The following is a 20,492-nucleotide window of genomic DNA, read 5'->3' on the forward strand; positions in this document are numbered from 1 at the left end:
AACGATTGCTTATTTGTACATAAGGAAATAATTGACCCAATAGCACGAACATCATCAGGGCATCATTTTAACGCTCCGACGATATCTATACGCCTAGTGGATATGGTGAGGATGACCTGTAAACATTGTGTACTATCAGAGTGAAAGATTTCCGGGGTCATTTTTTTTTTTTTTTTTTTTGGAAAATAAAAAAAGAAAAGTGGAAAAGGTAAGATTTCATCAAGCCTTGTACAAAATTACTTTAGTCTGTAGTAGACTAATATTTTTAAGTACACGAAATTGAAATAGTAAATAAATAATAGTTTTTTTTTGGACTTACGTTTAAAAAGATGAGAGATCGAAGTGGAAAAAATGAGAATTTCATGGTAACGTTGAAAAGCGATTAAAAAGTGGAATACCAAAATGAAAAACTTGATTGCGTGTCATAAAATGAACCTGTTGGGATTTATGGCGTGCGTCTTGCGAGTTGCCACGGGCGACTTGTTCATGAGGATCGTAAAAAGAAAAAGGCCACGCTTATAAAGCCATTAAAAAAAGGGGATAAGCGATAAAAACACTGGAAAACGTAGCCCACAGCTTTCAACTTGCGCCGTCATGTTTTGCTTTGGTCAACAGGAGAGAGGCTGCTGCTTTTCGTTTAATATTTATAAAAGTCCAAAAAGGAAGAAAATATTTGGTGCTGCATGAACTTATCTGCAGCTCGCATAATTTTCACAAAATACGGTAAGATCGGCTCGGTGCACTGATAAAATTCATACACACATAATATAGGGCCACCCTGGACCGAAAATTGGTGAAAGTGAAAATCTGACGATTCATCTGTTAACAGAAAAAGCAGTACAGATTTATAAAATCACGACTAAGGTAAAATTTCATTATTCCAAACAGTACAAATTAATCTGTATATGTGCTAGTGATTAAAACGAAAAATACCATAATTCGTTTCTTAATTCTATTTGGTTTTTTGTACTGTTTACAGTGGTGCCAGCCAATACCGAGAATTATACCGAGAGTGCAGGGGGTAGCTGAAACAAATACGCGCTGTATTAATGTCGACTTTAGATCAAATTGGTTTACAGGAAAAGATATTATACTAACATAGGGAAAATTCTTTTGTACCTGTAGTACAATTAAGGGCAGTTTTTTTACTCTTATTGATCAAATTTATCCATTTAGTAAAACAAAAATTAAATATTCTATTAAATTTCAAGCTTTGCCAAAAGAATAAATTTCTTAAAACATTTACCTACAGTTGAAAAAAATGATATTTACTGTTCTGTCTTATAGAAATTCGAAAAATTATTAGTTTTCATAAATTGTATTTTTATTAAGATAAAATTGGGTATTGGAAAGAATTCTGATCTTTTGTTTGGTTTTGAAATATATACTCATATTTTATATTTATAAAAATTCAAGCATGAGGATTTTAATTTTGTAAGAAAAATAGAAATTGTGTAATTTCTTTTTCCGTAATTTGCAATATTTGTGCAATTTTGCGTGGGATACTTATACTTACCGGAAGAAACGTTGTTTCTAGCAAGGTGACCAGCATAATTCCTGACCGATATTTTACTGGAAAACAAAATACGAAACAAGTGATATTATTGCATCATGAATCGTGTATGTTATAATCATGGATTAAACAACGAAAACTGGTATGGGCAATCAATACTGGAACTATTAGATGCTTGCACCATTTAAACTGATCTAAACGATGCAGATCTATCTTTAGACGATTTTATGAAGAAAAATTAACCGAACAACTTCATCCGATATCCCTCGAGTGTTTCGTTACATTACGTATAACCTTCCTACGATTTCGTTACAAAACCGGCACCGGTGTTTTGTTACATTTTATCTAATACTGCTTGGAAATTCTCGTCTACTATCAATTTTTTCCAGTAACTATACAAAAATTAAACGGACACAACTTTAGCTTGTTCGAATTCATTCGTTTTCAAAAGAATAATGGTAATAATGATTGAGTTAATGTACTCTTTACTTACTATACGAAAACTTCTTGAAAAATTCTCAATTTCAGTTGTTTCCAACTATTTATTCTACTTTATAATCACTTTGCTATATTTTTATCCGAAAATATCTCTTATCCGAATAATTTCGTAACGGATGATTTTTTTCGCGTTCCGGACAGTTCCGGTACTTCCGGTGCAACACTAAAATCATCCCCTAGATCGGCTACATCCTTAGTCAAAATAAATTTAGAGATTGGTTAATAAGTTTAATTTATATACATTTATGAGAGCTAATAATACATTAAATTGAAAGAAATTTTTGTTTGTGTCTGTAGAATTTTTATATCTTAATTTTATTAACCAAAACGTGAATAATTGTTGTAATTTAACTGATATATTGATTTGTTCCATAAATTTTAAATTTCTCATACAGCTGGTGCCATCTGAGGGAGATTAAATGCAACTTAGACAATCGATTGATAAATCAAATTCAAATGTTATTGGAGGAAAATAATAGGAAATTTCCGCGATGCATTCATCTAGCATTTTATTTAAAATTTTTAATTTTGAAAAATATTTTTAATTCTAATAATTTTTAAACATAATGAATAGTTCTGAAAGGGTAAAGAAATTTTAGTTACTTAATCTTTCTTTGCAATGGATTAATTTTATTTCTTCAGGTCAGGCAATGTCTACAATCACACAATGAATCAAGGCTTCAACAAATTTTAACAGAATTACAGAGTACAATAAGAAATAATTACTGGAATGAAGAAATTGGGAAAGGACGGTACCAAATCGCTTATCTTCCAGTTGGAATGGATCCGATTGAAACAACTTTTGGAAAAAAAACTGGAGAAAGTACTGCCAAAAATTTAGTTTTCTTTTACTTTTAAAAACACGGATTTTCCTTTTAGATGGAAATATGAAAGAGGTAATATTTCCAAATAAAACTGAAAATGAGTTAATGTTTGAGAGTTTGGCTCGATGTAGATTTTACAAAATCAGTCATAACAATTATGAACCTGCAGAAAAAATATCTAGAAGGTAAAAATATGTCTAACTATATTAGTATTAATAACAAACTATAATTAATACTTTCTTTCAGTTATAAATTGCCATTTAATAAAGACAATTGTTATGGTAAAAACAATAAAACTGACCATTCTGGCAAATGCACAAAGAAAGCTCTTAATTGGATAAATAATAATGAACAAACTGTAGTTGATATTCGACAAGCAAATTTTAAGCAGCAAAAGCTCTTACAAAATATTACCTTCTCCTAATATATATATATATATATATATATAAAGTAATTGCTATTATTAACTTACAATTAATTATTTATATATTATTTACACAGTCTTAAAACAAACTGATTCTTTTAAATTAATGAGAACAACATTAAAGAATATTAATCAATTGGTTTTAAGAATTTTGATTTCTTTCTTCTAGGTTCATCTTCGTCAATATTATTATGGTAAAACTTGGTTTTTCTAAAAATCATCCGACTTTTTCCATGGTTTCTTTTGTACAATTTTGCCATTTGTTCCTCTGAAACATCTGCCTCTTCCTTTTTCTCTGGAACAGCTTTCTTATTCCTCTCTAATTCCATTAATTTTTCTATTTCTGGATTCATACCATTATAACTTACTCTTCCTTCTATAAGTTGTTCACAAAACACAAAACTTGGTTCAATTATAAATCTGCCTCTGAGGATAGAAAATTCAATTAATCTTAATAATGCATTGATGGTTCATTAAAGTCACTTACGTTGCTGATTTCATTTTTGCTGTAAGTTTGTTTTCAAAGTATGCTTCACCATCCTCTTGAAACTCTTCAATTTCAACTTTTTCTTTCGTACGTTTCATAAACTATGGAAAAATTTATATCACTTTATTAAAAACAGTTACAATTTAAAAAATGTAAATTTTTATAACCAAACATATCCTTATTTTCTCACCTTCATCTCTAATACAGTCTTGGAAAGTCTTGATTTTGTTGAATTCATTTTGCCAAGTAACTTTTAAACCTATCTTTTTTTAGTAATTTAAATTAACGTATTACTGCTTTATAGCAATAATCTTTGAGTACAGAATCTAAATCAAAATACACCACCTCTTCACATAAGTGACATAGGTATTATACGGCGTATGTACGGCGTATACGGTTATTACGGTCCACGGGATACAATCTTTTATACAAATGTCTCGGTTACTTAACCTAACTTAATTAATGTGCGCGGGCGCCTGGTCTGATTAAAGTATACAAGAAGCAGGCTTAAAATAAAGAAAACTAGAAAGCTTATATCCCTTATATCTAGAAATATTTCTGTCATGTAAGAATTCAATATTTATGCTTTTTCTAAGTATTCAATTAAATCTATTGAAAAAAAAAATAATGTCAAATGCATTTATTTATAATTTTCTAAATAGAAATAAGTTTATAAAATCAATCTTTACTAGTTCAAGGGGATTTGCACTAAATCCTAGAAAAAAAGTGGAAACTATTGTAAAATATAATATGAATGAAGCTGTAATACGGTCAGAGAACAATAGTGAAGATTTCACTTTCTCATTTCGTTATGTTAACCCAGATTTGAATGTAGACAAAACATTCAATTTATCTAGAAAAAATACTGAAACGTTGGATAATTTTCGACAAAGGATCACTTTAAAGTTAACTAGTGTACTGGATAAGAAATGTAAAACTAAAAATAAACGATTTAAAAACAAAGAAGGTGTAGAAAAACTTGAGTATAAATTGAACAACGATGATGTGGTACTTTTAAAAGATGGTACAAAGCTTGATGGTAATGCCCTGTGTAAGAATATTTTTGAAGATGTTACAAATTTGAAGCTGCTTATTCAAGGCAGCGAATATTATATAAAGAAAAATGTACCAGCAATCAATAATATAGCGTTGCCAAAAACTATATTAGCTGATTTGCCTGTGTATCCATCAAAACTTGAAGCTATAAATGTAGATAAGAATAAATCAATTTTCTCGTGGTACAGGAAAGATTTGAATCATAGTTCTCATTGGGAAAAAATTGCAGAAGGATTTTTCTATACACCAAATAAGTCAGATATTGGTTATTTACTAAAAATAAACTGTTTGCCAAAAAATGATATTGATTCTGGACTTGAAGTTGAAATTGAATCAAAGTCTACAGTAGAGGCTGGACCAGGGATATGTCCCTTTGAAAATCGTCATATTTTTACAGGAGAAAAGTTATCTGGTTCAAGCTTTAGAATTGTTTCTTACAATATTCTGGCTGATACATACACAGACAGTGATTTTACTAGAGATGTCTTATTTCCATATTGTCCTCCTTATGCTTTGGAAATAGATTACAGGATAAAATTAGTTTTTAAGGAGCTTACAGGTAATTTTATTAATTTTACAACATTATATTCTAAATAAATTATTTTACTTAAATAATTTTTCAGGTTTCAAAGCTGATATAATATGCCTGCAGGAAGTAGATGAAAAGATTTTCAACAATGATTTAGTACCAGTCTTATCCATTCTAAATTATGATGGTGTGTATAATACAAAGAGAAATATGAGAGAAGGATTAGCCACATTCTTTGATTCAAACAGATTTGAAAAAATTGCATCAGAATCAACAGTTATTTGTAATAATACTAATCTGGAGCCATTTAATAAAGTTTGGTCAAATATATTAAATCCAAAAACAAAAGAAAGATTTTTAGGAAGAAATACAATAGTTCAGGTAAAATTTAAATTTAAAAGATTCTTTTTCAAGTGTCATAGTTTACTTGAAAGGTTTGTTTTTTCAGTCTACTATTTTAAGATCAAAAGAAAGTCCATCACAAATTTTAGTAATAGGTAATACCCATTTATATTTCAAACCTGATGCAGATCATATAAGACTGTTACAAGGCTTTTTTACTCTGATGTATATAGATGATATTGCAAAAAAAATTAAAAAACAGGTAATTGAAAAGCAGGGAAAAGCACAAAGATAATTAGAGTTCTAATAATTTGTATTTCAGTTTGCAGATAGTAATGTAAGTATTCTATTGTGTGGTGACTTTAACAGCACACCAGATTGCGGAATTTATCAATTAATGACGGAAAATTATGTTCCTGAAACTTGTAAAGATTGGGAACGTAAGTATATTATCAATAAAATAATTGTGTGTGTACAGGATGTTTTGCGTAAGGCACCCCAGAGCATGGATACAAAATGCCGCGTATCTCTTTAACTATAAGAGATATTCAATTTTTGTATACGACCTTTTCGAAACCTCTTGTTATTTGCTTTCAAAAAGGTTATATGAAAAAATTGAATATTTCTTATAGTTAAAGAGATATGCGTCAATTTGTATCTATGCTCTGGGGCGTCTTACGCAAAACACCCTGTATATTAAAATAAATGTAATAATTTTAATGTTAAAGATTCCGAGGAGAAAATAGAAAATGTTTCACTATTTCACGATTTACAAATGGATAGCGCATGTGGAAAATTACCATTCACGAATTACACACCAGACTTTTCTGGCTGTCTCGATTATATATTCTACCAGAAGGATAAATTATCAGTACAGCAAGTGGTACCAACACCAAGTTTTGAAGAATTAACACTTCACGTTGGATTACCTTCTGTCGTGTTTCCCAGTGATCACATTTCTCTCTGTGTTGATCTCAAATGGAGCAGTTAGTGATTGGCCTCAAGAAATAATGTATGAAAAACTCAGCCATGAAATCGATTAGATTTGTCACATAAAATTTACTTTTATTATTGTAAAGTATATATTAATAAAACAGTTTTATGTATGAAGCTGGCTCTGTTTTGCATTAAAAAACATGTACCACGGTTTAGAGATTAAGGGACATTTTTCTAGTGAATATACTATTAAACTGGCTTTAAGAAATAAGCGCAATTTCCTCGCGTACATTAATAATTCTCACGTATACAGATTGAGAATAGGGACCTAACGCCGATCGACCTATAAAATTTTTAAATCTTCATATTCTACCAGTGATTGCATAGAAAAAGAGTAGCAAGATTCTTGGGTATAAAATTACATACTTGGCGACAAAGGAATAATAAATTTGCCTATGACCACTTAGCGTTATAGATTTCAACGATAGCAACGTACCATTTGAAACAATGTTTTTGTAGAAACATGTAATTAAGTGCACCCTTCTGTATGGTGCAGTACATCGTATTGCAATAACATTACCAACCACTAAAGAATTTTTGTTCATAAATTATCGATAACGAAATTAAAATCAAAGGTATCTTTTAGAATTTGAAACGATACAAATATCAACCGACATTGGTATACCACGTTTTAACAGTTGGCATATTACACGATGCATGTTCTTTCCGAAGGTTTCTTCTTTCTTTCGTGCGTTGGTATATGGAGGCCAGTTAGTTGGACTTCTCGTCCCAAAGTGATTTTATATGGAACATTTAACACATTTATACTATTCGCCATCTATTTTCTTTGTATAGGCCAAACGATCCACGTGTTTCACAATTTAAATAACATGGATGAGATACTGAACACTACCTGGTTAATGTTGAGTATCTTTAACGATGCCTTCAAGTGCACCACATTTATAATTCGTCGTGATGACCTCATTGAACTTGGTGAACGATTCCTCAAGTGTCCTATGAAACCAGAAAACGAACAGGAAAAGACCATCCAATTGAAATTCGACAATTTTGCCAGGCCAGTTAAGTTACTTCTATAAAAATCCTGACGTAAAACTTCTTTTTAAAAATTAATTCTAATTATTTACATTAATGAATATTTCAATACTTTTTCTTGATGTTTGATGATAATTTGTATTATTTTTATTTGCAGGAAGATTATAATCCTCTTCGTGATTGCGATTATTATTTTAGATTGTTGCGCATTGATACGCTCAATCCTTTTGTTCAGAGATGGTCTGTTGTTAACACCCTGTTGGTACCCTTACGACAATTCCCAAACGAAATTTCTCGCAATCTCCTGGGTCCACATAGAAATCTGTAGCATAAGTGGAGCAGTGGTTGCTGCTTGCTGTGATACAATTTTTGCTGGTTTTTTGATAAAAGTTTGCTGCCAACTAGAAATTTTGAAGCTTCGCTTTCACCATTTGACTCTAATTCAGAAAGAATGTCAAATGGATGAGAATTGCTTAAACCTGGAAGAAAAAAAGCATCTTAGTATATGTATAAATCATCATAAACATATACTTAGGTGACTAATAATACATATCCATTTTAAACATTCAAACCATGCTTATAAATGTTCCTAATAATTTTATTTTTTTTTAGGTGTACTAAAGATATAAGCCACATTTTTTATCCAATACTCTTAGGCCAGTTTTTCCTTGGTATAATGCTCATTTGTTGTGCAGTTTATCGTATATCCGCCACAAAATCAAATGTGGAATTCGTCTTGTTAGTTGTGTACTTATCAGTTATATTTACAGAAATCTTTTTTTATTGCTGGTTTGGAAACGAAGTAATGGTTGCTGTATGTTTACTTTCTCATCATCTGTTTTAATTTCTATCAATTTCACTAATTTCTATATTTTTTTAAGAGCTTAGATCTGATGAATGCAATATTCACAATGGACTGGAAAACGTTGCCTCTAGGCAGGCAAAAAGAATTGTTATTTATTTTGTTAAGAGCCAAAACTCCGATTAAGATCACTAGCAGTTTTCTCGTCACTTTATCCAACGATTCCTTCGTCACGGTAAGTAAAAGTCACTAATATCAAGAAATAAATAATCAAAATTTATTTTTCAGATACTAAAAGCTTCTTATTCTATGTTCAACCTAATAAGGACTACGAATACCTAATTTACGTTTAAACAATTATACTCGTCTAACTGTAGAAAAGAATCAAATTAATTAGTATATGGACAACAAAAGTAAACAGTTTTGTTAAAAAAGTGTTAATGTCTTTCAAAGACATGAAACGAAAGAGGAAAATGTTGAATATAGGAACAAAAAAAAATACGGAAATTGATCACCGTTTAACGCATTAATTATGCCTTATTAATAATTCGATTTAACTTACTATAATATCTACTCCACAAGACTATTATCGCAAAACCCAAGTTTTTGCCCAAAGAAAGACAACCTAATTTTAAGATCTCCATCTAGTTTTATCACACTTTTAATAATTGAGTCCACTAGACTTGGATCCCCCTCAACCACTGGTACCTGGATCTCCGGATGAAAAGTGCAAGAAATCAATCATTTTTTTCTGCAGAGTATCCAGTTCCTACTTTATAAATAGCATAAATATAATTTTAATGGCACCTGACATATTCAATAGTTAATTTTTATCCACGACATTCCACTAATAATTACACAGAAAATAAACCTGAAGGATTCTCAGGGATGCGATTACGTAGCTATTAGCGAAGGAATAATTAATTGCGTAGAGACGTTGAGCGCTATAGATTTCGTGGACGGTAACATACCACGAGGGACAAAGTCGATATTGGAAGGCATAATTAAAAGTACTTCCGACGATCCGGTACGGTGTACTGCATTATTACAACATCCCCCATGATCACAGAAAATATAGTATTCAAAAGAATCCAAGAACATTCCATCGTAGATTATTCATAGCCTATTGAAACAGAAGTTTCAGCACTGACAATGTGAGATTGCCAGAGAATAGTACTGTCTCGAACAAGCTCTTGAATACAGCATTTTATGAATTCACTTTTATCTCTGGTGCATAATGCATATTTTGTCCGAAAGTTTCTTCGTTCTCTCTTGTATTGGTATATGGAGGCCAGTTAGCTGGATTTCTCGTCGCAGAGTGATTCTATATGGTGCATACAATATTTTTTCATTAATGTCTATTTATAGCCTTGGTGTTGGACAATTTATTCACGTGTGTAAGAATTTAAACGATATGGATGAAGTAATCAACACTACTTGGATGATGTTAAGCGTCGTCAACGATATCTTCAAGAGCACAACGTTCTTCATTTATCGTAATAACATCATCGAGCTCAGTGAAAGACTCTTCAAGTATCCAATGAAATCTGAAAATGGAGAGGAAGGAGCCATAGAATTAAAATTCAACAATTATGCCAGGCTAGTAGAATTGCTTTTTAAAATATTAGAATGAAATTATTTGTTTAATAAAAGTTAAATCTAAACTCTTATATTCAAAATAAATTAAATTATTCTTACCATTTTAATTAAACAAATGAAATACTTTAATATATTTGTAAGAAACTTGATTATAATTAATTCGTGTGAATTATGTTTCAGGAAGATCTGTATCCTGTTTGTCGGTTCCATTACTGTTCTACTTTGCACCTTTACAGTACAGTCATTTTTTTTGTTCAATGACGGTAATCTACTGACGCCATGTTGGTATCCTTACGACAATTCCAAGGCGCATTTTCTTGCCATATCATGGATCCATCAGTTTCTATGTTACATAATTGGAGGTTTCATCGCTGGCTGCTGTGATACAATTTTTGCTGGTTTCCTGATAAATGCTTGCAGTCAACTAGAAATTTTAAAACTTCGTTTTTACCAAATGGGGCAGGTACCTGAAAATGATGAATCAAATGAAGATCATTTAAGAGTTCGAGAACGGAAGTATTTTCTTACTTGCATAGAACATCATAATTCTATATTCAAGTTAGTTATGTCTGGTTTACTTATGAAATTGATGTATTCTAATATAAAGTTTTGTTTTAGATATGCTAAAGACCTGAATGGAGTATTTTATCCAGTACTTTTAGGACAATTCTTTTCCAGTATCTTGCTCATATGCTCATCAGTACAGAGTTTATCCAATACAAAACTAAGTCCGGAAATTGCCCCAATGGCCTTATACCTTGCTATAGTATTTGCAGAAATATTCTTTTATTGTTGGTTTGGAAATGAAGTGATGCTTAACGTAAGTTTACTCATTTTTCTTTTCTTGTGTGTTCTCCATGAAATTCAAAAATTTTCAATAATTTTACAAGAGCTTAGATCTGAGGAATGCAATATTCTCTACGGACTGGAAAAGGTTAAGTCTGCGCGGCCAAAAAGATTTGTTATTTATATTATTAAGAACGAAGACTCCTATCAAAATCACTAGCTCCTTTCTCGTCATTTTATCTAACGACTCCTTCGTCACGGTAAAAAAATTAACAGTACAGATAAATTTTTATATAAAAAAGAATAATATAAACATTATTTTTTTAGATTTTAAAAGCTTCTTACTCGATATTTAACTTAATGAGGAATGCAAATGCCTGAGTTTTGCGAAAATGGTAACATCGCTTTAGCGAGTTGTAGGAATAAAAGAATGTAATAAATTTAAACTAGATCGTTGTTTTACATTGCAAAAAATGGTTTGATTATACAATTCCGTTAAAAAACTCAAATTTAAAATTATACTACTGACAGTTTTATCACAGTTAAGTAATACCCTTCACAAAAGAAATTGTAGAACGAGATGCAGCTGTACCAAAAATTGCAAAAGAAGCGAGACTATTGAGACTTCCAGTGGATTTTCTGTAGAGAATTTTTATTCCTTAAAGTTTCTCCTAGCGTAATTAATGTTGAATTCATCATATCATTTACAAGCAGGTTACTTCACTTATTTCACCAATAATAATTTGGACTTTAATACACATCACTCGGTACAAAACTTTTATTAGCCACAATTAATCATGATGCTCTAATCTTTAATTAGCAGCTTTATTAATTTGCAGCTATCAACATAATTCTGTAATCCTTCTTTCATATTGTTCTTATGCCAACTAACGTTTCAAAAAATTCAAGTAGTAAGAAGATCGACCTCTTTTCCCCTGGTAACACAGTTGCTCCTCGCCGACTAGCTTATTAAATTTTAAAATTCCTTTACCAGCAATTCCATAGAACATGGACCTGCAAAATAATTGTAGAGTAGAATATCAAATTATCTATGAAAGAATAATTATTTTTTATACTTCCACCTGGTGCCTTGGTAAAAACATTTGAGCTTCAATAATGGGAATATACCATATGGATTGGTTACAATACTGAGACATATAATTATGGAATGTCGTCGGTTGCCACTCCGTAATGTATCATTATTACGATACATATACATAATAAATGTTTGTCTAAGATTTATTGATGAGCCGTCGATACAGAAAAGGGTTATTCATACAGTCAAGTCACAGTTTGACGCAAACATTCTCGTGAGTCTGCGTGAAATAGAAACCGGAACGATTTGCAAAATGGACATTTTATTCGAGGGTTTCTTTCTTCTTTCGTGTATGGGTATTTGGAGGCCCATTAACTGGACGTCCCGTTCCAAAGTATTTCTCTATGGAGTGTATAATGTTTTGATGCTAATAACGATATACACTTTCACTGTGGGTCAATTATTGTATCTTTTATTCTACGTAAGGGATCTAGCAGCTTTTTCCGACATCATCCTGATGTTAATGGCCTTCATTTTGATCGTTTGTAAAGGAACCACTATAATCTTACGTCGTGAAGATTTAATCAAACTAAGTCAGAGATTCTCCAAATACCCAATGAAACCTATGAACATACAAGAAGAAAAAATTGTATTACGATTCACTAATTTTATCAGGTCAGTTACATATTTTCTCTTAAAATCGACTGATCGGTAAAGATTACAAACTGTAAGGCCATCCCACGTCAAAATTGATAGATTTCGGATGACAACGCTGATTATTTTTTAAATAAAATATGTTGTAACATAAGAAAATACGAGACTTATGGCGCAAATAAGAGTGAAAAATCTTTTTTTATTCCGGATATACGAGCTGTCAAAGTTTGCACTTTTTCTGTTTTTGGTAAAAACATATAATGTTTGAAAATTCATATTTCCTAGACAAATTAACATAGAAGACTCTGGCTGTAGCCAAAATACTCAGGCAGATTCATATTTCATTATATAAATTAAAAATGAAGTAGTTTGTTATTCATTTTTGATGCCGTGAAAAATTAAAATAAACATTTGAATTAACAATAATGTTATTAGACTCTAAAAATTATAACAAATATCAGGGATGTTTCTTGGGATTTCTTCTACAGGGGAAAAAAATAAAACGCGTATACTTTTTTGGTGTTCATATTGAGAAAACCCTTTTATCCTGATGAACACGGCTAAAATCTTCGAATAAGCAGCGCACACCTGTAGGCGCATGCGTAACTTTACGCGGATAACCTATACCTAACTCATCAGATTGATAGAATTCGACGCGAAGAGGTTAACCGCGCTCATTTGCGCATGTGCCTTACGGGTTTACGTCGCTCGGGCAACGCTTCCGGCCGTGCGTGTCATGATAAAATTGTTTGTTTCACTATGAACACCAAGAGAGTATACACGTTTTCATTTTTTCCTCTATGGAAGACATCCCAAGGAACATCCCTGATTTTTTTTATAATTTTCAGAATATGATAACATATTTGTTAATTCAAATATTTACTTTATATTTTAAGGGTGTTATTAATTTATAATAAACTATTTATTTTTTATAATAAAGTATGAATCTTCCTGAGCATTCTGATTGCAGCTAGAGCCTTCTGTGTTAATTTGTCTAGAAGATATGAATTTTCAAATAATATACGTGTTTTTACTAAAAACAGTTAAAACTAAAACGTTGAAAGCTCCTATATCAGGAATAAAAGACTTTATTTTAACTTATGCCCAAAATCTCACATCTTATTAAAAAAAATTGGTGTTGTACACCGAAATTTGTCCGCTTTAACTTCGTATGGCCCCGTAGGAAACATCATTTTAATTAGTACTTCACCAAACATTTACTGGCAAAAACTTCTGCTAAACAGTTTTTTAATTCGATGGCAGAAACATCATCATTTCCTTTGCAATTATGGTATTTCTTGCTGATACTCTTCTAATAGTTAAATCAGTCTTCACGGTAAAAGATGGAATCCTTCCAGCACCATGCTGGTACCCCTACAATCTTTCCAAACCTAGCTTGCTTGCTTTTTCGTGGTTTCACCAGGTGATAAGTATTTCCAATGGAGGTATGATTAGTGGCTGCTGTGACACAATTTTTTCCGGATTTTTATTGAAAGTTTGCAGCCAGTTGGAAATTTTAAAGCTTCGATTTCACCAAGTAACACAAAAGGAGTATGATGATTATTTGGACCAGAATTACATATTTGAAGAAAAGAAACGTCTCATCACTTGCATTCACCATCATATTCACATATGCAAGTTAGTCATTCAAAATATATACCAAATTAAAATTCGTACTTATAATGATGCCACTATTATTGTAGGTTTTCTACAGATCTAAACCGCATTTTCGCTCCTATCCTTTTTGTACAATTTTTCACCAGCGTATTGGCTTTATGTTCCTTGATCCGTAGTATCTCTATCATGAAACCAAGTATGGAACTCGTTCCAATACTAATAAGCATACTTACAATATTACTACAAATCTTCTTTTATTGTTGGTTTGGGAATGAAGTAATCAGTAGTGTAAGTTCAAAATTTGTTCTCAGTAATCCACAAATTCGTTTACAATAAATTTATTTTAAGAGTTTAGATTTGGCGAGAGTAGTATATACTATGGATTGGACAACACTAACTCTACAGAGACAAAAAGATTTGATATTTATTCTATTAAGAATAAAAACTCCTATTAAAATTACCAGCAGCTTCCTCGTCACTTTATCTACTCAATCCTTTATCTCGGTAATATCACAAACATAATTATTTCTCACCTGGTTTTGATAAGAATTAACTTTTAGATCCTGCAAGCAGCATTCTCGTTATTTAATCTAATAAAAAATACGAGAAATAAAAATAACTGAAATAAATCAGTCAGTGATAGCCTGTATAACTGTTAGTCATTAAAGTAGATCATATTCATCACTTGAAATTCAATTATAATTAATGTTAAGTTTACATTCATAATCTTATTTAATGTTACCAAGAAAATAACATTGTATCTAGCGTTAATTATTTCAATTTATATAATTTATATACTGTTTAGGGTAAAGAATTTTACGAAAGGCCCGTATTTTTCCCTGTTCACGCAGCAGATCTAGAACTCAAAACCATTCGATTCTTTTCGAATATGGGAAAAAGGGGGGCAGCTTCGCGACCAGTTTGAGTTCATCCGTAATCACTGTTCACAATTGAGTAAATCTTTTAATCTTTTTAGTCCAATCTAGTTTCCATTCTCAAGATGCAGAGAAAATATTAAATAAAGAATAGGTCCATTCTTACGTATAATTTTTTATATACTTTAATACTCTAACATTAGAAATTTAACAAACGATCTTTTAATCGTTAAATCGACCAAACTATTTTTTTTCACCATTGGAGCATTATTCAGGAACTATGTGCTTATTATGTCTGTACTAATGCAATAAGAATAAAACATACTTTTTCCTTTTTTTAACTTATTAATCAATAGAAAAACAATAGTCAGTCCTTTTGTTGACTGTATAGCTAATCTCGAAACCCTGACAAGTATAACAAGAAAGGTATACAGTTCGAAACAAATCACAACTTTTTTTTGGTGCGGTAAATAATCACAAAAAACAAGTCTAAAAATTTCCAACTTTTCATGAAATGTATATGTCTTTGTGACGAATATGTATAAGTAAAACTAAACTAGTAACAGTGCAATTAAATTATTAGATTCCCCCGATTGATATATATTAAATAGCAGTACTTATACAAGGGAGTAAAGTAATTCCAGAATTTTATCAAAGAAGTACCTTCGAATTTTTTTAGTAATCGATAAGCAAAAATTGTAGTGCTTGTACAAGCGAATATTGCTTCCCCATTCTAAAAAAACGAAGATACGATTTTGTAAATCTAACAGTAATACATTCACTTCTTCTTATTGGCAGTACAAATTATATCTCGAAACTGTTAAGATCTCGGTTAAAGAAAAAAATGGCTTCGAATACCTTGATAACTCATAGAAGTAAAGAAACGTGTAATGATAGCAAGATTACGAATTTCACATTGGATCTCCAGGTAATTAGAATCACACTACCCTTCGTGGTACACTAGGAGTCAAAAGTTACATAACGACCATTTCATCAGGGAATAACGAATGATAATTAACGACTGGAACATAAGCAGCGGTGATCACTCGTCCAGTGAACCATCTGTCATGCAAAGAATTCACAGCAGCTACCGCTGTAGCGATCGATGGTCATTTCACATAAACGTTACCCTGAGATGATGCTTGGTCCTCACACACGTGCAATACTCCCCCGTACTTGTTAAAACCTTTATAACCTCGTCTCCAATTTCCTACGCCCAACTTGGGTTTGATTCGCTACAAAGAAATTAATTTATTTAGATATCTTTAAAAACTTGTTTAAACATAATCCTTATTTAAATATATACATAAATTAATTTAAATTTAATTAAAATATAGAATTATCATTGTTACAAACACAACAAAGTGCGCAGCAAATTTTAGATGATAATACAATTGATTTTGCATATGTATTCCCCCCAGTGAAACTATCGAATAGCTGACACCAGCTCTACTAAATATGCTTAGTTGATCGTTGACATAACTGGTTTCAACGAACTTAGTTTTGTGAATGAAACAAGTTAGCAAGCATGAAACATTCCGTTGTTATCGGCGGTGCAGCTTGGAGTGGTTGTTGTGGGGCAGTTGTTACTGATACCATGTTAATTTTTCAGCATAGTGCCTCATCAGACTTAATGATAGATTCTTGGAATATTCAATGTAATCTGCAAATGCAGAAGAGGAAAGTATTTAATTAAAATTTAACATTTTTACCAAATCAGATAATTATGCTATTTCATATTGTACCATTAATTGAGACTTGTTTCTATTTCGATGAAAATATTCCATATTGAATATTAACGTTGATAATTTACATTGATTCGTTTACAGAAAAATCATTATTGGATTCACCATAACTATATATATTATAGCTTTTGCTTTGATAATGCAATCTTATTTCCTGATAAGAGAGAGCGTCATCACCACGTCAGGTCTGTATTCTTACGACAGTTACAAGCCCACGCATTATCTTGCAATATCTTTGATCCATCAATTTCTGTTACATAATTGGAGGTCTCATCGTTGATTGTTCTGATACAATTTTTGCTGGTTTTATAATAAATGTTTGCAGTCAACTAGAAATTTTATAACTTCGTTTTTACCAAATGGGGCAGGTACCTGAAAATGATGAATCAAATGAAGATCATTTAAGAGTCCGAGAACGGAAGTATTTTCTTACTTACATAGAACATCATAATTCTATATTCAAGTTAGTTATATCTGGTTTACTTATGAAATTAATGTATTCTAATATAAAGTTTTGTTTCAAGTATACTACAGACCTGAATGGAATATTTTATACAGTACTTTTAGGATAATTCTTTTTTAGTATTTTGCTCATATGTTCGTCAGTAGATGGTTTATCCAATACACAAAAACAAGTTTGAAACATGTCTCACAATGCCTTTATACCTTGCTATAGTATTTGCAGAAATTTTCGTTTATTGTTGATTTGTAAATGGAGTTATACATAAAGTATAAGTTTACTTATTTTTTTGTTGTAAGTTTTCCATTATATTCCAAACTTTCAAGAATTCTACAAAAGCTTAAATTGGAGAAAGGCAATAGTCCCTGTGAATTGGAAAAAATTGAACTTACACGGTAAAAAAAATGGATTTTTATACAATTAAGAATGAAAACTCCTATAAAAATCACCGGCTCCTTTCTTGTCATTTTATGTAACGACTCTTTGTCTCGGTAAAAAAATTAAAAAGTACAGATAAATTTTTATATAAAAAATTTTAATATAAACAATTTTTTTTAGATTATAAAAGTTTCTTACTCGATATTTAACTTAATAAGGAATGCAAATGCCTGAGTTTTGCGCAAATGGTAACATCGATTTAGCGAGTTGCACGAAAGAAAAAATGTAATAAATTTAAACTAGGTCGCATTACATTACAAAAATGGTTTAACATATTATACAATCCCGGTAAAAAAATCAAATTTAAAATTGTACTACTGACAGTCTTGTCACAGTTAAGTAATACCCTTCACAAAAGAAATTGTAAAAATAGATGTAAATGTATAAAAATTGCAAAAGAAGCAAGACGATTGAGACTTCCAGCGGTTTTTCTGTAGAATTTTATTCCTTAAAGTTTCTTCTAGCGCAGTTAATGTTGAATTCATCGTACCATTTAAAAGCCGATTAGTTCACTTATTTCACCGTTAATAATTTGGACTTTAACACATATCACGCGATATGAAACTTCCTTTAAGTTTAAGGTGAACCTTACCAAGTCGATTTAGCTTAACCCAGAGTTATAGTAGTATAGTTCCTGTTACATTAACTATACCATTTTAACAATGGGTTAAGTTAACCCGACTTGGTAGAATTCACCCTTAGCTATAATTAGCTATTATGCCCTTAACAGTTTAAATAGTATTTTTATTAATTTGATGAAGTAAATATAATTCTGTAATACTTGTTTCACAATTTTCAATTGCAACTAACGTTTCTAAAATTTCAAGCAGTAAGAAAATTCACCCCCTTTTCCACAGCTAGCACAATTGTTCCTCGATGACTAGCTTATTAAATTTGTAAATTCTGTTACTAGCAATTCCATAGAACATGGACCTGCAAAATAATTGTAGAGTAGAATATCAAATTATCTATGAAAGAATAATTAATTTAAATACTTCCACCTGGTGCCTTGGAAAAAATAATTTACCTTCAATAATGTGAAAATACCATATGGCACATTCACAATGTTGAGACATATAATTATGGACTGTCGTCGGTTGCCACTCCGTAATGTATCATTATTATGGTACATATACATAATAAATGTTTGTCTAAGATTTATTGATGAGCCGTCGATACAGAAAAGGGTTCTTGATAGAGTCATATCACAGTTTGACGCAAACATTCTCGTGATTCTGCGTGAAATAGAAACCGGAACGATTTGCAAAATGTACATTTTAATGGAAGGTTTCTTTCTACTTTCGTGTACGGGTATTTGGAGGCCCATTAACTGGACGTCCCGTTCCAAAGTATTTCTCTATGGAGTGTATAACACCTTCATGCTAATCTCATTCTATGCTTTCGCTACGGGTCAAATATTATATTTCTTTTTCTACGTAAGGGATTTAGCAGCTTTTTCCGACGTCGCCCTGACGTTAATAGCCTTCATTATGATCGCTTGCAAATCAACCACAATAATCATACGTCGTGAAGATATAATCAAATTGAGCCAGAGATTCTTCAAATACCCCATGAAACCTATGAACATACAAGAGGAAGAAATTGAATTACCATTTACTAATTTTGCCAGGTCAGTTACATAATTTCTCTTAAAACCAATTAATTGATATAGGTTACAAACTGTAAGCAATATCATTCAAACTAGTTCTTCACCAAACATTTACTGGCAAAAAATCTTCTGCTAAACAGTTTTATTAATTCGATATGGCAGAAAAATCATCATCTCCTTTGCAATTGTGGCATTTCTTGCTGATACTGCTCTAATAATTCAATCAGCCTTCATGGTAAGAGATGGAAACCTTGTAGCACCATGCTGGTACCCCTACAGTCTTTCCAAACGTAGCTTGCTTGCTTTTTCGTGGCTTCACCAGGCGATTTGTATTTTCAATGGAGGTATGATGAGTGGCTGCTGTGATACAATTTTTTCCGGATTTTTATTGAAAGTTTGTAGCCAGCTGGAAATTTTAAAGCTTCGATTTCACCAAGTGACACAAAAACAGTATGATGATCATTTGGACAAGAATTACATATTTGAAGAAAAGAAGCGTCTCATTACTTGCATTCGCCATCATATTCACATATGCAAGTTAGTAATTCAAAATATACACCAATACGGAAATATGTACACATATTAATGCCACTATTATTTTAGATTTTCTACAGATCTAAATCACATTTTTGCGCCTATCCTTTTTGTACAATTTTTTACCAGCGTATTGATTTTATGTTCCTTGATCCGTAGTATCTCTATCATGAAACCAAGTATGGAGCTCATTCCAATACTAATATGCATACTTACAATATTATTACAAATTTTCTTTTATTGTTGGTTTGGAAACGAAGTAATCAGTAGTGTAAGTTGATTTTTTTTTACCATAATATGTAAATTTGATCACTATAAAATTTCTTGAAGAGTTTAGATTTGGCGACTATGGTATACACTATGGATTGGACAGCACTGACTCTACAGAGACAAAAAGATTTGATATTTATTCTATTAAGAATAAAAACTCCTATTAAAATTACCAGCAGCTTCCTCGTCACTTTATCTACTCAATCCTTTATCTCGGTAATATCACAGACACAATTATTTCTCACCTGGTTGTTAAAAGAATCGACTTTTAGATCCTGCAGGCAGCATTCTCGTTATTTAATTTAATAAAAAATACGAGAAATAACAATAACTGAAATAAATCAGCCAGCGATAGGTTGTATAAGTGTTAAAAATACATAATTAGGCAATAAAGTAGATCATATA

General features: G+C 31.3%; 5 protein-coding genes across 7 annotated transcripts; 4 read left to right on the forward strand and 1 right to left on the reverse strand.

Moving 5' to 3' along the window:
- Window positions 1-2,620: 2,620 nt before the first annotated feature.
- Mpp6 (M-phase phosphoprotein 6) lies at window positions 2,621-4,130 on the reverse strand. Its single transcript, XM_066737932.1, has 3 exons — window positions 3,937-4,130; window positions 3,747-3,847; window positions 2,621-3,685 (listed from the first exon to the last, which is right to left on the reverse strand). The coding sequence occupies exons 1-3, from the start codon at window positions 3,982-3,984 to the stop codon at window positions 3,388-3,390; spliced, it is 447 nt and encodes a 148-aa protein (XP_066594029.1). The 5' UTR covers window positions 3,985-4,130; the 3' UTR covers window positions 2,621-3,387.
- Window positions 4,131-4,172: 42 nt separating this feature from the next.
- Window positions 4,173-7,272, forward strand: LOC136779953 (2',5'-phosphodiesterase 12-like). Of its 2 annotated transcripts, XM_066737926.1 has the most exons (6): window positions 4,232-4,311; window positions 4,439-5,361; window positions 5,426-5,712; window positions 5,780-5,935; window positions 5,996-6,113; window positions 6,402-7,272. In XM_066737926.1, the coding sequence occupies exons 2-6, from the start codon at window positions 4,497-4,499 to the stop codon at window positions 6,662-6,664; spliced, it is 1,689 nt and encodes a 562-aa protein (XP_066594023.1). In that variant the 5' UTR covers window positions 4,232-4,311; window positions 4,439-4,496; the 3' UTR covers window positions 6,665-7,272. The 2 variants fall into 2 exon arrangements, with proteins under 2 accessions (XP_066594022.1, XP_066594023.1); XM_066737925.1 differs by having other exon boundaries at window positions 4,173-5,361.
- Window positions 7,273-7,790: 518 nt separating this feature from the next.
- Window positions 7,791-8,883, forward strand: LOC136779956 (odorant receptor 10-like). The gene is made up of 4 exons (XM_066737931.1): window positions 7,791-8,197; window positions 8,275-8,476; window positions 8,544-8,699; window positions 8,753-8,883. The coding sequence occupies exons 1-4, from the start codon at window positions 7,791-7,793 to the stop codon at window positions 8,804-8,806; spliced, it is 819 nt and encodes a 272-aa protein (XP_066594028.1). The 3' UTR covers window positions 8,807-8,883.
- Window positions 8,884-9,681: 798 nt separating this feature from the next.
- LOC136780128 (uncharacterized) lies at window positions 9,682-18,590 on the forward strand. The gene is made up of 11 exons (XM_066738247.1): window positions 9,682-10,063; window positions 10,184-10,621; window positions 10,682-10,883; window positions 10,954-11,109; window positions 11,177-11,218; window positions 11,392-11,525; window positions 11,958-12,560; window positions 13,803-14,177; window positions 14,243-14,444; window positions 14,505-14,660; window positions 17,795-18,590. Exons 1-11 carry the CDS (start codon window positions 9,702-9,704, stop codon window positions 17,846-17,848), a joined length of 2,724 nt encoding a protein of 907 aa, XP_066594344.1. The 5' UTR covers window positions 9,682-9,701; the 3' UTR covers window positions 17,849-18,590.
- Window positions 18,591-18,739: 149 nt separating this feature from the next.
- Window positions 18,740-20,491, forward strand: LOC136779955 (odorant receptor 67c-like). Of its 2 annotated transcripts, XM_066737930.1 has the most exons (5): window positions 18,740-19,304; window positions 19,446-19,820; window positions 19,887-20,088; window positions 20,148-20,303; window positions 20,360-20,491. In XM_066737930.1, exons 1-5 carry the CDS (start codon window positions 18,757-18,759, stop codon window positions 20,420-20,422), a joined length of 1,344 nt encoding a protein of 447 aa, XP_066594027.1. In that variant the 5' UTR covers window positions 18,740-18,756; the 3' UTR covers window positions 20,423-20,491. The 2 variants fall into 2 exon arrangements, with proteins under 2 accessions (XP_066594027.1, XP_066594026.1); XM_066737929.1 differs by having other exon boundaries at window positions 20,148-20,438.
- The last annotated feature ends 1 nt before the right edge of the window (window position 20,492 follows it).

This window comes from Prorops nasuta, unplaced genomic scaffold (assembly GCF_024137725.1).
Source record: "Prorops nasuta isolate Cenicafe-Biocafe unplaced genomic scaffold, Cenicafe_Pnas_1.2 PNAS00018, whole genome shotgun sequence".
Lineage (NCBI taxonomy): Eukaryota > Metazoa > Arthropoda > Insecta > Hymenoptera > Bethylidae > Prorops > Prorops nasuta.

Bases quoted from the DNA above. Each gene is read 5' to 3' on its own strand.
- Mpp6 (XM_066737932.1), bottom strand. From the start codon at position 3,984: ATGAATTCAACAAAATCAAGACTTTCCAAGACTGTATTAGAGATGAAG. The intron at 3,848-3,936 runs GTGAGAAAATAA...ATTTTTCCATAG, and splicing joins AGACTGTATTAGAGATGAAG to TTTATGAAACGTACGAAAGA. The intron at 3,686-3,746 runs GTAAGTGACTTT...TTCTATCCTCAG, and splicing joins GCAAAAATGAAATCAGCAAC to AGGCAGATTTATAATTGAAC.
- LOC136779953 (XM_066737925.1), top strand. From the start codon at position 4,329: ATGCTTTTTCTAAGTATTCAATTAAATCTATTGAAAAAAAAAATAATG. The intron at 5,362-5,425 runs GTAATTTTATTA...ATAATTTTTCAG, and splicing joins AGTTTTTAAGGAGCTTACAG to GTTTCAAAGCTGATATAATA. The intron at 6,114-6,401 runs GTAAGTATATTA...TTAATGTTAAAG, and splicing joins AACTTGTAAAGATTGGGAAC to ATTCCGAGGAGAAAATAGAA.
- LOC136779956 (XM_066737931.1), top strand. From the start codon at position 7,791: ATGATAATTTGTATTATTTTTATTTGCAGGAAGATTATAATCCTCTTC. The intron at 8,198-8,274 runs GTGACTAATAAT...ATTTTTTTTTAG, and splicing joins CATCATAAACATATACTTAG to GTGTACTAAAGATATAAGCC. The intron at 8,477-8,543 runs GTATGTTTACTT...TATTTTTTTAAG, and splicing joins GAAACGAAGTAATGGTTGCT to AGCTTAGATCTGATGAATGC.
- LOC136780128 (XM_066738247.1), top strand. From the start codon at position 9,702: ATGCATATTTTGTCCGAAAGTTTCTTCGTTCTCTCTTGTATTGGTATA. The intron at 10,884-10,953 runs GTAAGTTTACTC...TAATTTTACAAG, and splicing joins GAAATGAAGTGATGCTTAAC to AGCTTAGATCTGAGGAATGC. The intron at 11,110-11,176 runs GTAAAAAAATTA...TTATTTTTTTAG, and splicing joins CTAACGACTCCTTCGTCACG to ATTTTAAAAGCTTCTTACTC.
- LOC136779955 (XM_066737929.1), top strand. From the start codon at position 18,757: ATGGACTGTCGTCGGTTGCCACTCCGTAATGTATCATTATTATGGTAC. The intron at 19,305-19,445 runs GTCAGTTACATA...TCGATATGGCAG, and splicing joins CCATTTACTAATTTTGCCAG to AAAAATCATCATCTCCTTTG. The intron at 20,089-20,147 runs GTAAGTTGATTT...AATTTCTTGAAG, and splicing joins GAAACGAAGTAATCAGTAGT to AGTTTAGATTTGGCGACTAT.